The 13,988-nt window shown below is 36.4% G+C and overlaps 1 protein-coding gene across 1 annotated transcript in view; it reads right to left on the bottom strand.

Annotated features, from left to right (window-relative positions):
- The window catches only part of PIK3C2G (phosphatidylinositol-4-phosphate 3-kinase catalytic subunit type 2 gamma), a 383,353-nt gene that overhangs the window by 271,815 nt on the left and 97,550 nt on the right, over window positions 1-13,988 (bottom strand). Inside the window, 2 exon segments of the mRNA XM_007967793.3 lie at window positions 3,458-3,588; window positions 12,746-12,860. Coding sequence (XP_007965984.3) covers window positions 3,458-3,588; window positions 12,746-12,860 — 246 coding nt within the window.

Here is a 13,988-nt window from a genome sequence, read left to right as displayed (position 1 = left end):
TTAAGCTCACTGTTCTTTTTTTCTTGCATTTTGCAATCTATTAAGCCCATTTACTGATTTTTTTAAACAAATATTTTAGGTATTGTGTTTTCAGTTCTTAAATTTCCATTTTTTTAGTAAGATTCATTTTTTCATTCATATACATCGTTTAAAAAATCATTAAATATCTTTATAATAGCTGTATTGAAATCATTATTTGCTAATTTAAAACTCTTCAGATCTGTTTCTATTAACCACTTCCTCTCCCCAGGCTGTTTTTATATTTTCCTGATTCTTTCCAATTATTTTCCTAGTTACTGATTGTATACTAGACATTTTCCAATAGTTTTCTCAATTATTGATCATATGCTAGACATTTAGAACAGTACATTATTCAGAGTCAGCATTCTGCTATTTTTCAGGTGTTGAATCTCATTTTTTTTAGTAGACAGTTCAATTACTGGAAGATCAGCTTAATTTTTTTGAGACTGGTTTTTATTATTTGTTAGGTTGAGCCTACTACCGTCTTTAATCTAGGGCTAGAATGGACTTAATCCTAATATGCATCTTTTTGGTTTCTTTATTAAATGTAAGGGATGGTCTGTGAGCTTTCTCCATTCTTATTGGTCAGAATTTCTATGTCTTCCAGCATTGTGTGGCTTCTCAAATCACATTTATTTTATATCTCCCTGAAGTAGTTCTCTTGTAAGCCCTGGAAAGTTTCCACCTGCTCATGAGTAGTTTAGCACTCAACTAAATATTTAAGACTCCAATACAGATTTCTGCAGCTCTCGTCCTGCGGTATGATGCTCTGAAGATGCCAGCTGCCTCAGCATCACTGAACTCTAAATTCTGCCTTTTTAAAAATACCTCAGCAGGAGCTGCATTCTCTTCTTATATTCTACCTTCCCAAGTCATGTGGGAGGACCCAGGTATAGAAAGTGACTCCAGGCTGAAAGCCACTTTAATCCCAAGGCTTACCTCAAGTCCTCTCTGTTTAATTTATGAAAACAGTTGCTTTGTATCTTTCTCCTGTCATAGTTCTGTCAGTCAGGGGGATTGGTCTTGCACTAGGTATTCTTCACAGTAGAAGTAGAAGCACTAATCTATTTTAGAACATATACGGTTACATATTTCATTCTGGGGTCTTTAGATTTGGAAGCATTTTTTGGTTGACATCAACAAGATTTTTTTTTTTTCAATTTTTATTTTTTACAAATATCACAGGCATATTTTCATGAGTTCCATTGAGTCTGAACTTCCTCACTGTGATTACTTTTGGTCAGTTTTAAAGAAGGAATAATTAAGTCATGAACTAAATGATAAAATGTGGCAATGGGAAACTGAGGTTAATCTGATTCTAACACAAGTTTCACCACATTGAAGGCTGTTCTCCATCTGTTTTCACAGTCTAGAATAAAACTGCACCATGCTGAACATTAATAATTGTATTCGAGTGGGTGAAACAGAGGAAAATGTTGCTTGTTTTATGAGTGTTATTAGCTTAAATAGAAACTGAAATATAAAACAATTAGAATTCACTGGGGTTAATTTAAAAACACAAACCTCTGATATTTAAAGGCAGTTACCATGATTATTATTTGTTGGTTTTGACTTTTTTTTGTTTGAATATATTTAAAATTTCAAGGCATCTTTTTCATATTAAAAACCTAAGTATAAATATGCTAGCCTCTTATTTCTGGCACACTTGTTGAACACACAGTTTTACATTTTCAAGTAAGACAGAAAAAGAAGCTTCATCTAGTTAAGATGACAGTAGTCTCGTATGACAATGGGTTGTCAACATATGTGTCATGAAGACTATGAGAATCTTCTGTCATCTTCAGTTCTTAAGGCAACTTTTTATACCAGAAACTATGCAAAGTCAATTCAGTCCTTAAAATCTACTTATTTCACACACATTGTTATCAGTGTAGAGCAGTAGAAATATAGTGATAAACAAGAAAGATGGGTTCTTTGCTTTTTCCAGCTCTTGCAAATCATTGAGAGGAAGAAGAGCTAAACACATGAGTGAGCAGGATAATAGCTAGTGTTAAGTGTGATAACATAAAAGGCAATGTGATAGACAGTGAGGGAAACAGGGCTTCATCACATAGAGTGGTCAAAGAAGGACTTTTTGAGGTGACATTTAAGTGAAAGCCTAAAGGATGAGATAATTTAGTAATGTGAAGAACTTAGGAAACAGTTTTTCAGGCAGAGGGAATATCAAATAAAAAGGCCTTGAGACGAGAGTAGGACCCGCACATTTGAAGTTTAAAAAAGGGTTTGATGTTCCTGGCTTGAAGTGAAAGAGAAAAACAGTAATAAATATTGAAATTAGAGAGTAGGAAAGTAGCAAGATTACTCAAAAGAAAACTGATCACACTCATTGCCCTAGTATGGGATAGCCCAAGCTGATTCCTCCTCCCGAAAATGACTCTACCATCTGCCAAGTTGATCAACTCAAAATTTTGGACTCTCTATTGACTTAACCTTGACTCTTTACTTTCTTAATGGACTTACTCCAAAATTCTAATTAATCATCAAGTTATGTCTTCTCAACTGCCAAAATATGTCTCTCAAATCTAGCCACCTCTATTAATATCCACTGCTATCATCTTAGTTCTAGCCATCATGATCTCGTGCCTAAACTGTTACATTCACCTCCTTGCTGTGCTGCTTGCTTCTACTGTCACATCCACTCCAATCTATTCTGCAACTTGTGGTCAAAGGGATCACTCAAGATTCTTCTGTTCATGTAATTCCCTTGTTCAAAACCTTTACGTTAATTTTCACTCTTTGAGTAAAGTCTGTTATCATGTTATATATCTTCTCTCTCTCTCTCTCACACACATGCACACACACACACACACACACACACACAGAGACTTTCTTAGTTTGATGCCTTTGGCATGTTATTAATGAGCATAATCAGCTATGACATGCATTTTGCCAGGTAACGAGTACCAATGCCACTAATTCCCTAATAGTTCTTCCCGGGATTTTGGTTCTATTCAAAGAATTATCATTTTACAAAGTACTCCTTAGTCACTAATTTTGTGCTATTAAAACAAGACTTATTTCTTTACTGCTCTTTTTAAAATCTGCCTTAATTAAATGTTGCTTTTCCCTGTTGACTAAAACAACTTTCTACCTCCTGGAAGGAAGGTTGAGAGATGGTCTATCACTGCTATGTGCTGATATACATCTGATCACTCTCTGCTTTGTTATTTTGAACTGAATAATTTCCAAACTTTTTACTTTTCCTTAAGACCACAGGAAACAAATCGTTAAAAGCACACAAAATTACTTATTTACGTCCTAAACATTAATTAACCATCCAACAAGCATGATATTAGGAAATGAAATGAGTTATGTAGGAAGGAAGGCTCACTCTTTGAAGATATCATGCTTCAAGGATGATTGAGGAAATCATAAACAGCAGGCAAAATTCACTTACAAGACCTAGGTCACTTACAGTAGGGGAGTCTGTTTCTGTGAAAGTCTGGCAATATGTTTTAAACACTCCTTTGGTGGCTCTTCAAGATTACTTCCATTTTCTTCAGAATCAGGTTTCACATACTCCCACCCAGTAGCTGGAAATTCAATCTGAAACAAAAAAAATGATTTGATATGTGTTGAAGGTATCTCAAAATACATTATTGACTTAATACTCTTGTCTTAGATTTATAGAAACTAAAGAACGGAACAACTTCTATTTTTTCTGTGCTATTTATAATTTTAAAATAATTTCTAAAATAATTATTAGAGGTTGGACTTAGGATCTAAATGTACAAGGTATGTAGCCAATTATTTATACAAATGGTATAGATGGGTCACCTGTAATGTTGTCTGAGGGAAAATAAGAGAAATAATAATATACAGTCTCTCAATAAAGATTAATATGTTACATTTTTGGTTAATGCTGATATTATATCCTTTTTACATTTCAGTGTTAAAATGTCTCCTTATGAAATGATGAAATTTAACATTGGTAATTATGCTTTTTTCAAGTAACCCACTTGAGAAAATAAAGTTAATCTATATTGATCTCTAGTTCATGAAATCTGCAAGTCTGGGAATCATTTTGTACACAAGAGTGAGCTCTTCTTTGATAAAGAACTGTTGTGTTAGTAAAAAGTGAAATAGAATATTTCTGCTTTGGTTCTGTAGTTCAGATTTATAGACAGTTCCAGAATTCGGCCTCCTTTTTTTCCTGGCTCAATCTACTTACCATTAAACCATGTTTCAGTGATTCAGAATCTGATTCTAGTAAATAAAATTACAGTTAACAAAAAGACAGTTCCAGGCTGTGTAAATAAGCTGGATATTTTAGGGCTCCATAGGTTTGCTTAAGGTTATCATACATACTGTTTGTTTGTTTTTTTTTCATTTTAATATTAGAAATCCCTCAGACATTATTTTTTTCTGCTGAATTATGTTGGGTTGGAATCTCAGAGAAAATTGAGGAACCTTACAAAGGAGATGGTATGAGTTTCAGTTTGAAATACAGTTTAATATATTTGAGCACTTATTTATTTGAAAAAGTTTTAGTAATTTCATTCTATAACCTCTAGCATTTGTTATAATTTTTGTATTTGATATAATCTGTGTTACAGTGTATCAATTACTCCAACATGATAAAAGAAACAAGTACGAGATCAGCTTAACTGAAACATTACAGCAAAGTTTGCTTCTTGACAAAGATTGATCTTGAAAGATGAACTTTGGTACCTTAGAGGGAAGGGCATCCAGTATGAGCAAGTTACATGCTACTCTTTATATGGACAAATATTTTTAAATAGCTCTTAATGAATTAGTACAATTTTATGTTGATACTAAGTAAATGGCATGGTGGATGAGAAAACTGAGAAGAGTAGATGAGTATACAAAATAACTCCTGTGTACAAACCCATAATAAATTATTTGTATATATTTCACTTAGGAAACAATTTTTATTTCTGATACGTGAGTGAGATCTTTTATCAAATTGCATTTTTTCATGAATTATGAGGCTAAATAGCTACTGATTCTTGTGTTGCTATAGAAAATATTGGAATTTTTCCTACTTGCCTTTTGTACTCTTTATAAGAGAAAACTTCCCCAAAGCTATGCTTTAATGCATTTGCTTTAGAACACTTTTAGGCACCACACATTATGGAAGATATAAGTAATATCTATTATTTTCTGATAACTTAAAGTCTAATTGAGGAGAAAAGGCACACACATTAATTAAAATAGAGAATAATAAATACATAGCACCCCAAAGCTGCGCTTCATTGTTGTGCTTTCAGTACTGACAAACATTCGACTCTGTTCTTTCTCCTTCTATGGCTGTGGCTGACCAAGCCTGGCCTTGTTCTCAAATTTCTTTTTAAAGGAATGCTCCAGGAGATGTACTCAAATGTCAGCATTGCATGCGTCATGACATCTATTTTTCACATTCCCGGCTAAGCCTTGAGGATACACTCCTGATTTTAACAACAACAACAACAACAACAACAACATGGGTTTTTTGGGGGGATAGAGGAAGATATTCAAACCTGGTAATGCTCCCTTCTAATTCACACCTCCTTACACATTTGGATATCAACTTCTTGTGTTCCAATGATTCATCTTGCTTCATTTCTTCTGCTCATCCTTTGTCATTCACACTAGGCCACCGTGATTTCTATTATGGCTTCATGACTTGGCACTGCTTAAGGGAGCTGTTGTGGATGTCCCCAGTGTCCATGCCCCACAACCATAGCCATAAGGTGCCCCTGAGCCAATTTTGGGCTCCCATGATTCTGTCAGATTATTCAAAGAACTTCCACTTTGACTGTGTGTGGTTTGGTATTATAAGACATATGTGCTGGGCGTGGTGTCTCATGCCTGTAATCCCAGGACTTTGGGAGACTGAGGCAGACAGATCACTTGAGGTCAGCAGTTCGAGACCAGCCTGGCCAACATGGTGAAACCCTGTGTCTATTAAAAATATAAAAATTAGCCACGTAAGGTGGCGTATGCCTGTAATTCCAGCTACTTGGGAGGCTGAGGCACGAGATAGAATTGCTTGAACCATGGAGCTGGAGGTTGCAGTGAGCTGAGATCACGTGCCACTGCACTCCAGCTGGGGTGATGGAGCGAGACACTGTCTCACAAAAAAGAAAAGAAAAGACATACGCATGTTAGACCCTGAGTTCTATTGCACTTCAGAGGAAGGAAGGATAACTGCTAACTGGGTGGCAATTGTGGTGAGTCTGAAAAAAGGAGTTGTAAAAGAGGGATCCATATGGTGGTTTTTGGAGTGAGAAAAAAAAGGATCTCTGTTACATTAGAAATCAGAATATAACGTGTTCTAAAATCTCTGTATCAATGATAAGACTGGTGCTTCTTCCTAACACTGACGATAATGGAAGATAAGCATGTACTAAAATGTTAGATAAAGTAAAACATTTTGAATGAGTGAGTAAGATCTGTGGTTTAAGGAGACGTCTCCCTTAGCTAAAAGGAAGAGCTAAACATTTTGGTATTCAGGTTCATGTAAGTGGACCAAAGGGCTAAATTGAGACATACCTGTGGGCGGTGTTTTTGTAGTCATCAGAAATATGGATACATATCATTAATTTAACAAATAAATTATTCCAACTACTGTGTTAGATGCTTGTGATATAATACCTTCAATGCCATCAGAGATCACTCAGTCAGTGGAAAGGAAAATGATGTGGTAAATGTGTTGATAAAAATGCTATTGGATATTACGTGAACATAGAAGAAGGGCACTTATCTCTGCTTGGCGTGAGAAGAGTGGAGGGGGTAAGGGAGAGATTTCTAGAGGGTCCATGGATGGAAAAAGATGAATCTCATTTACACAGAGTCAGAGGACGGGTGGACAGTGGAGGGTGAAGGGGAGAGGGCACATTATAGACAGGGAACAGTATTCATAAATTTACATAAGGTGAAAGCAGGACAGTGCATGTCAGAAATGACAACATTTTCAAAGTTGTTGAAGCTTGAAGTGTCAAACAGGGACTGGCAAGAGAAGCAATGGAAGAGGGGTCATGCTACAGAGGTTGGCCTTAATCCTCTGGGTAGCGCTGAGTTATTGAAGAGTCTAAGCAGGGAACTGGCAGGTTCAGACTTAAGTTTTAGAAGGATCACCCTTGTGACTCCATAAATTTTGGATTAGAGAATGACAAAACTAAAGCCAAGGAAACCAGCAGATGAGGTGAGGAATTGAGAGGATAGGCAATAAAAATATAGAAGATAAATTGGCAGGATGTAGTACGGACTGGATATGAGTAGAGAGAAAGAAGGAAGGAGGCAAGAAAAACAGGTAGGTGTGTGGGGGGCATGAACAGACATAAAGAATTCAGAAGGTGAAAGTAATTTTGGAGAGGAAGTGGGCTCCGTTTGGGGCATGTTTCATTTGAAGCTGCCAATAGAATATCCAGGTGGGAGTTTCAGCAAGTATGTGGCTATATTTGTCTGAAACTTGAGGTGTGAAGAAGTCTGAACTAGAGATACAGACTCAGAAGTACACTTACATAGATATTGAGACAAGAACTTTAGAAATGTAGGAGACCCAGTAATTCCATGGCTCAGTATGTATTCAAGAAAGATGAAAACATGTTCACACAAAAACGTGTCCATACGTGTTTATAACAGCAATATTCTTAATAGCTAAATAGTGGAAAGAATCCAAATGTACATTGACTGATAAATTAATAAATAAAAGATGGTATATTCATATGTACATATTACAATAATGTAATATTATTGTATAAAAATGTATATGTAATATAGAAAAAGGAATGAATCCCAATCGGGGCTACCACCTGGATGCCCTTTAAAATATTATATGTAACAAACCTGCACGTTATGCACATGTACCCTAGAACTTAAAGTATAATAATAATAATAAAAAAAATGCTAAGTGACAGAAGCTGGCCACAAATAAGATCACAGATTGTATGATTCCACATACATGAAATGCCCCAAATAGTCAAATTGATAGAGACAGAAAGAAGATTAGTGGTTGCTTAGGATTGGGGGAATAGGAGGTGAGGGCTGAGGGGTATGGAATTTCTTTTTTGATATGATGAAAATGATCTGAAATTGACTGCGGTAATAGTTGCAGGTATCTGTGAAAATACTAAAAACTACTGAATTGCACACTTTAAATGGGAGGATAGTATGGTATGTGAATTATATCTCAAGAAAGCTTTTTTTAAAAAATTTTTTTTAAGAAAATAAATGAATGAGAGCATCCAGGGAGAATATGTGCACTGTGCAGGGCAGCGGGCTGCAGATTGAACCTTTGAGAATTGTCCTTGGTGAGAGCCTGGGAAGGAGACAAAGGATGACCAGAGAGCAGTGGAAGGAGATAACCGAGGGCAGTAACACCAAAGCCAGAGGAGGAGGGGGTTCAGTTCTGTGGAAGGAGGAGGCAGAAAGTTCAAACTCTGAAGAAGAGGAGGGAGTTCAGTTACGGGGAATAGACAGACAGTGCCAAGAAGAGCAGAGGGAGCGCTAGCCTGATGAGGACTGAAAACCACCACTGGATTTGGCACCTAGGAATCAGCAGGTACCTAACCACAGTTAAGAGTGGTGGCAAGCCAGAATACAGTGATTTTAGATACAAATGGGGAGGTGAGAAAGTAGAGAAACATAGATCCCGGCACTTTGAGAGGCCAAGATGAGGTGGATTAACTGAGGTCAGGAGTTCAAAACCAACCTGGCCAACATGGTGAAATACCGTCTCTACTAAGTTACAAAAATTAGCTGGGCATGGTGGCGTGCACCTGTAATCCCAGCTACTCGGGAGGCTGAGGCAGGAGAATTGTTTGAGCCCAGGAGGAGGAGGTTGCAGTGAGCTGAGTTCATGCCACTGCACTCCAGCCTGAGTGACAGAGTGAGACTTTGTTTCCAAAAAATAATAATAATAAAGAAACATAGACTAGAACAAGAACTGCATGAATTCGTATGAAACAGCTCTGCATTTAGTGCTTGAATATGTGACAGAGCTGTTCCACTACATTGCATTCAGGGAGAGGCAGGAAGTTGAGGGAGATCCAGGCTAAGTGAGTCAAGCAATAACTTATGTATCATCTGCCTCCATTTCTGAACTAAAATCTATTTTACTCTGTCCACTGCTTCTGGTTGGTACCTCAATCAACCATAGGACCTGAAAAAAGTATTGACTGAAAGCGATCACATCTGTGTCATATCACATCCCTTTTCATACCAGAGTGGCTGCAGCATGGCGGTAACCACTGTCTAATCAGGACAATCAGAAAAGTGAAGTCAGGTAGGCTTGGTATAATCTTTTCATTATGCAGAGGATAAAATAGGTTAGGTGACTTATTCAAGGTCATAAAGTTTTCTGTAAAAGAAAGACTGGAATCCAGATTTTCTAACTCTCGCCAAATGTCTTTCCCTGAGACTCATACTAACTCCTTAACGAAATACTGGATGCAGAACTTGGTTGTAATTTCATCATCTCATAATCCTTAGGTTGAAAGATTGTGCTCTAAATTTAGCTGACTATTCAATTAAACTGATAGTCTTAAAGGTTTTGTCTTTACTACCTTAATAACTCTTATTTTATATATTGCATCACCAATTAAAATCATGCTGAGAGGCTTTTAATGTATCTACACAATTTGAAATTATTTTGTAAAAATGGGATGGTTTAACTTTTGCATACTGTGGAATGATTTACATGCCCCTCTTCCACTTATTTTTAAGATGAATTATGTTATGGATCCAGATCTTTACCTGGAAATCTGTGCCACTACTGAATATTTGAAGTTTTCCTTCAGATTCCACTTGCCAAAATCTGTGTTCATAAAGGAACTATTCACCTCATCCTGAGAAGTATCAAGGATAGTCTCATCTGACAGATTTTCTTTTCCTTCTTCTACCACCATCACTCTTCTCTGCCCCATAGAACCTTAAAATCATGAATTTATATCCACAAAACTCTGACAATGGTCATACTTGAAAATTTTCATTAAGCTGAGGTGGTTTGGACCTGTCAAGAAATAGTTTGATAGAAAATACATTTGTCCTCCTAAAGAAAGATCACTTATATCTACACTTAGGCTCCCCATAGGTCTATATAAAATGCAAGGTATCTCAAACTGAGTTCATCTTATTACCCTGTTGAAGACTGTCTATCCTTTCTCTGTGTTCATTCTTAAAACTGAAGATATTACTATGAACTCAGGAACTCAATTTTCTGTCTGTGTTTCCCTATATATTTCCTTCATACAGTTGCACCCCTTTCTGTTTAAAAAAAGTTTCTAAAATCTACCATTTAAATGTTTTTTTTTCCTTAGTTTTTGGCCCTATGATCCTTAACTTAGATCATTAAAATATTCTTCTAATATTTTAGTCCGGGCTGGGTGCAGTGGCTCATGTCTGTAATCCCAACAGTTTGGCATGCTGAGGCAGGAGGATTGCCTGAGGTCAGGAGTTCAAGACCAGCATGAGCAACATAGTGAGACTCCCATCTCTACAAAAATAAATAAATAAGAAAAAAATAACAGGGCGTGGTGGCATGCACTTGTGGTTCCAGCTACTTGAAAGGCTAAGATGACAGAATAATTGGAACCCAGGAGGTGGAGGCTGCAGTGAGCTATGGTTATTCCACTGCACTCCAGCCTGGGTGACAGAGTGAGCCCCTGTGTCAACAAAACACAGCAAAACAAAAACAACAACAACAATAACAGTCTCAAAAAAAAAAAAAAAAACAAGAAAAAAAAAAAAAACCAATAACATACACACAAAAACGCAAAGCAAAACAAAAGCAAGTGTTCACATATCCAATCTTCTTGTTTTTTAAGGCATTTTCCACAACATTGCTAGAACTACTTTTTATGACTTACTGCCGAGATAATCATGTCCAAACTTGGTACACAATCTAGTATGTGTAGTCTTCTCTACCTATGGTAGAGAAGGTTTTTCACTTTTTTTTTTAACCACTGTTTTCCACTTTTTTACCACTGTTCCTCACATAATTTATTCTTTAATCTTAACTAACTTGCCATATTTTGAAACTGCCAACTCTTTTCTGAATCTGTGTGTTTGCATTGTGCTTTCCTTTATGACTGGATAATCCTTTCCACTGAAAGTCGTTAGTGAGAATTTACTCATTCTATAAAGGGCATTCAAATGTCATGTCCTCTGGGTGTCTGTCTGTCCCCAGACTTTTTACATTTCTTTACTTTCCCTCAGAAATATTCATTGCTATTCTCGCTGTCTTAGTGTCCCTACAATGGCTATCCTATCTGTCACATTACATCAGTGTGAGTTGTGAAAGTCGGTCTCTCCAGCTGGATTTCGCATTCCTTGAATTCCTGGCTTAGTATTACGTATTCGCTCCTTTTTGTAAGAGTGTTTATCATAATATTTGGACCATAGCAGTCATATATGAAACATGAATCAAATGTGATTGAATTGAACCTCTAGCATTTTGCTATTTTTCTCTATTAGTAGAATATGTTTACCGGGTTTGTGATGAGTCTCTCCTCTTTATTCATAGATATACTTATCTTTTTGTTCTTTTAAAACAGAACAAGTGCTAATTGATAAGATATCATGTGTGGAGTGTGTATGATGTTGTGCCAAGACCTAATCTGAATAAGCATTCTTTTTTAACACGTCCACAGATTAGAAGTGGATCTTTAGGTGTCATCTGGTCGAATCTTCCTCCGCAAGAATGTGATGCCATATTTTTATTAGTATTAATTTTTCCTTTCCATGTTAAATATTTTTCTGCGCATCCTTCTCCACTCTATGTCCCAAACCCCTCACCACAAGCCTGGAAACTTAAGAGCCGGGAGACTCTACTAACTTCTTCTAGAGCAGTGATGTCAGCTGAGGAAATCCTTTTCTCAAAGCACATTTGACAATATCTGGAGACACTCTTTGATTGCCAGAACTGAGAAAGTCCCTCAGGCATCCAGTGGAAAGAAGCTAGGGATGATGCTAAACATCCTGAAATACACAGAACAGCCCCCACAACAAAGAATTTTCTTGTCCAAAATGTCAATACTGGTAAGGCTGAAAATCTCTGTTCTAGAGGATGCTGCCCAGAGAATATTTTCTAATTTTTCCTATACAGATGAAAAGTTCATATTCCACGCATTTCTCTATATGAGACTGTGCATGCCTCACATTTCCAACCAATCTGATGAACTACAATCAGGAACCCATAAGGAGCTGTCAGCACTAAGGACGAAAGCCTGAAGTAATTTACCACCTTTCTTTTATGATCACAAATCACACAGAGTAGAGAGACTTTAAGAAAAAAAAAGGATAATTAGTTTGCAGGTTTTTTTCCTGCTACTCAGTTAATTGCTAGTCATTTTAGAAACATATAACAGAAGAGATTTTAAAGAAATATGACACAAAGCAGAGGCAGGTGTGAGTAGGATACCAAGTTAATAATACATACCAATGACTGTTTTTAGACAATAGAAAGAAAATGAATGCCCATAGTGAGTATACTAATGGCAACACTCCATAGTTCTCCAACATGACCTTGTTGGATGAAGCATGGTTTGAAACTGCCATTATACAAGCTGGGAGAAAAGTGCTTTGAGAGTACTGTACATAAAATAAAAGCAGTAGAGGTTTCACAAATCCCAGAAGACTGGAGGTAGAGAAGACTATTAAAATGTGTGCTCCTGGAAGAAATTGTTTCTATAATTGACAGCAAACTACTTATCAACCAATACTTGCCATGTGTACTTTAATCTTGTAGCCCGGCACTTACCTGCAGGGTCACTGGGGATGGCTGACTTACATCCCACACTCCTGGTGCTATCATTTCTACGGGAGGCTCACTCTGTAATGTCATGCTGAATAGCATAGACCCGAGGATGGATTTTCTGCAAAAGACAACACATACAGACAGACAGGAGTCACTTCATGAGGGAAGTTATAATTATCTGTAAATGTTTTCTTTTGGAATATAAACATAATCCGCTCTTAGAGGGGCTTTATTTGGTTGCTAGAAAAGAAATGAGATAGTCCACCAGCCCAGACACTGATTAACAGTTCATTTCGAATATACCACATGCTTGGCTATTTTCATAAATGCCTACATTTATTTTCCACATGAGAAAATTATTTACCCACAGTGGTTTCTAATGGGTAGCATTTATTTTTAATTGCCATCAATGGTGGTTATAAGGTGGGACTAAGAATTTCAGATTTATATTATTGGAGTTACAACTGCCTTAAATCAATACAGATGTCAACTCTTCAGAACATATTTTGCTCCATGGAGTGACTAAATCTCCTGGGAATCTTTAAAGATATACATTCTAAATTTATAGAAAAAAAGATTTAAATTAGCACAGCATATGCTCTGCAGAATAAAAATAGTTGCAGGGCTTCACGGAGGAAACGCTTCCTTATGCATAAATAGAAAGATTATTCATATTCTAAATGTTTAAAAATCAGTGGTAAATTACCATAGTAAATGAGAGTGCATACAGGGAAGGCTTTAAACAGGGAAGAGTTCGTGGTTGGTTTTAACAGCTTCAGTAACATCCAAATCCACAGATCCTTATGTGAATTAAAAAAGAAGTTGTACCTGGCTGGGTATATGAATCAGAATATCAGTAAAATGTTCCAATGATCATGGAAAACAGTCTTGGATTTTAATATGCCAAATTGAAAGTGCAAAACTGAAAGTCAACAAAATTAAATTTAAGTTTATAAAGAACTTTAATGCCTGAAGTGAGCTTTTCTAAAAGCAATATACAATTCCATCTTGCCGTTTAACAGATCTTATGCAAAACATGAGGAAGAAATTCAACAAATAAAGCTTTCTTTAGACCTTTAGCTTTCTGAAGACTGCTTCTTTTATTATTTTCTCTATTTAAAGATATTGTCAGCACATATCTGCCTAGAGGAGTATAATGTGCTTTATTAAAATGTGGGCAGATGTTTTATATGACTTAAGAATATTCTTCTAGCAGGATGAATTTTGAGTCTTCTTTGTTTCTTTG

The sequence above is a fragment of the Chlorocebus sabaeus genome, chromosome 11 (assembly GCF_047675955.1).
Source record: "Chlorocebus sabaeus isolate Y175 chromosome 11, mChlSab1.0.hap1, whole genome shotgun sequence".
Classification (NCBI taxonomy): Eukaryota; Metazoa; Chordata; class Mammalia; order Primates; family Cercopithecidae; genus Chlorocebus; species Chlorocebus sabaeus.
Note: the sequence above shows the minus strand (reverse complement) of the source record. Positions and strands in the feature narration are given on the sequence as shown.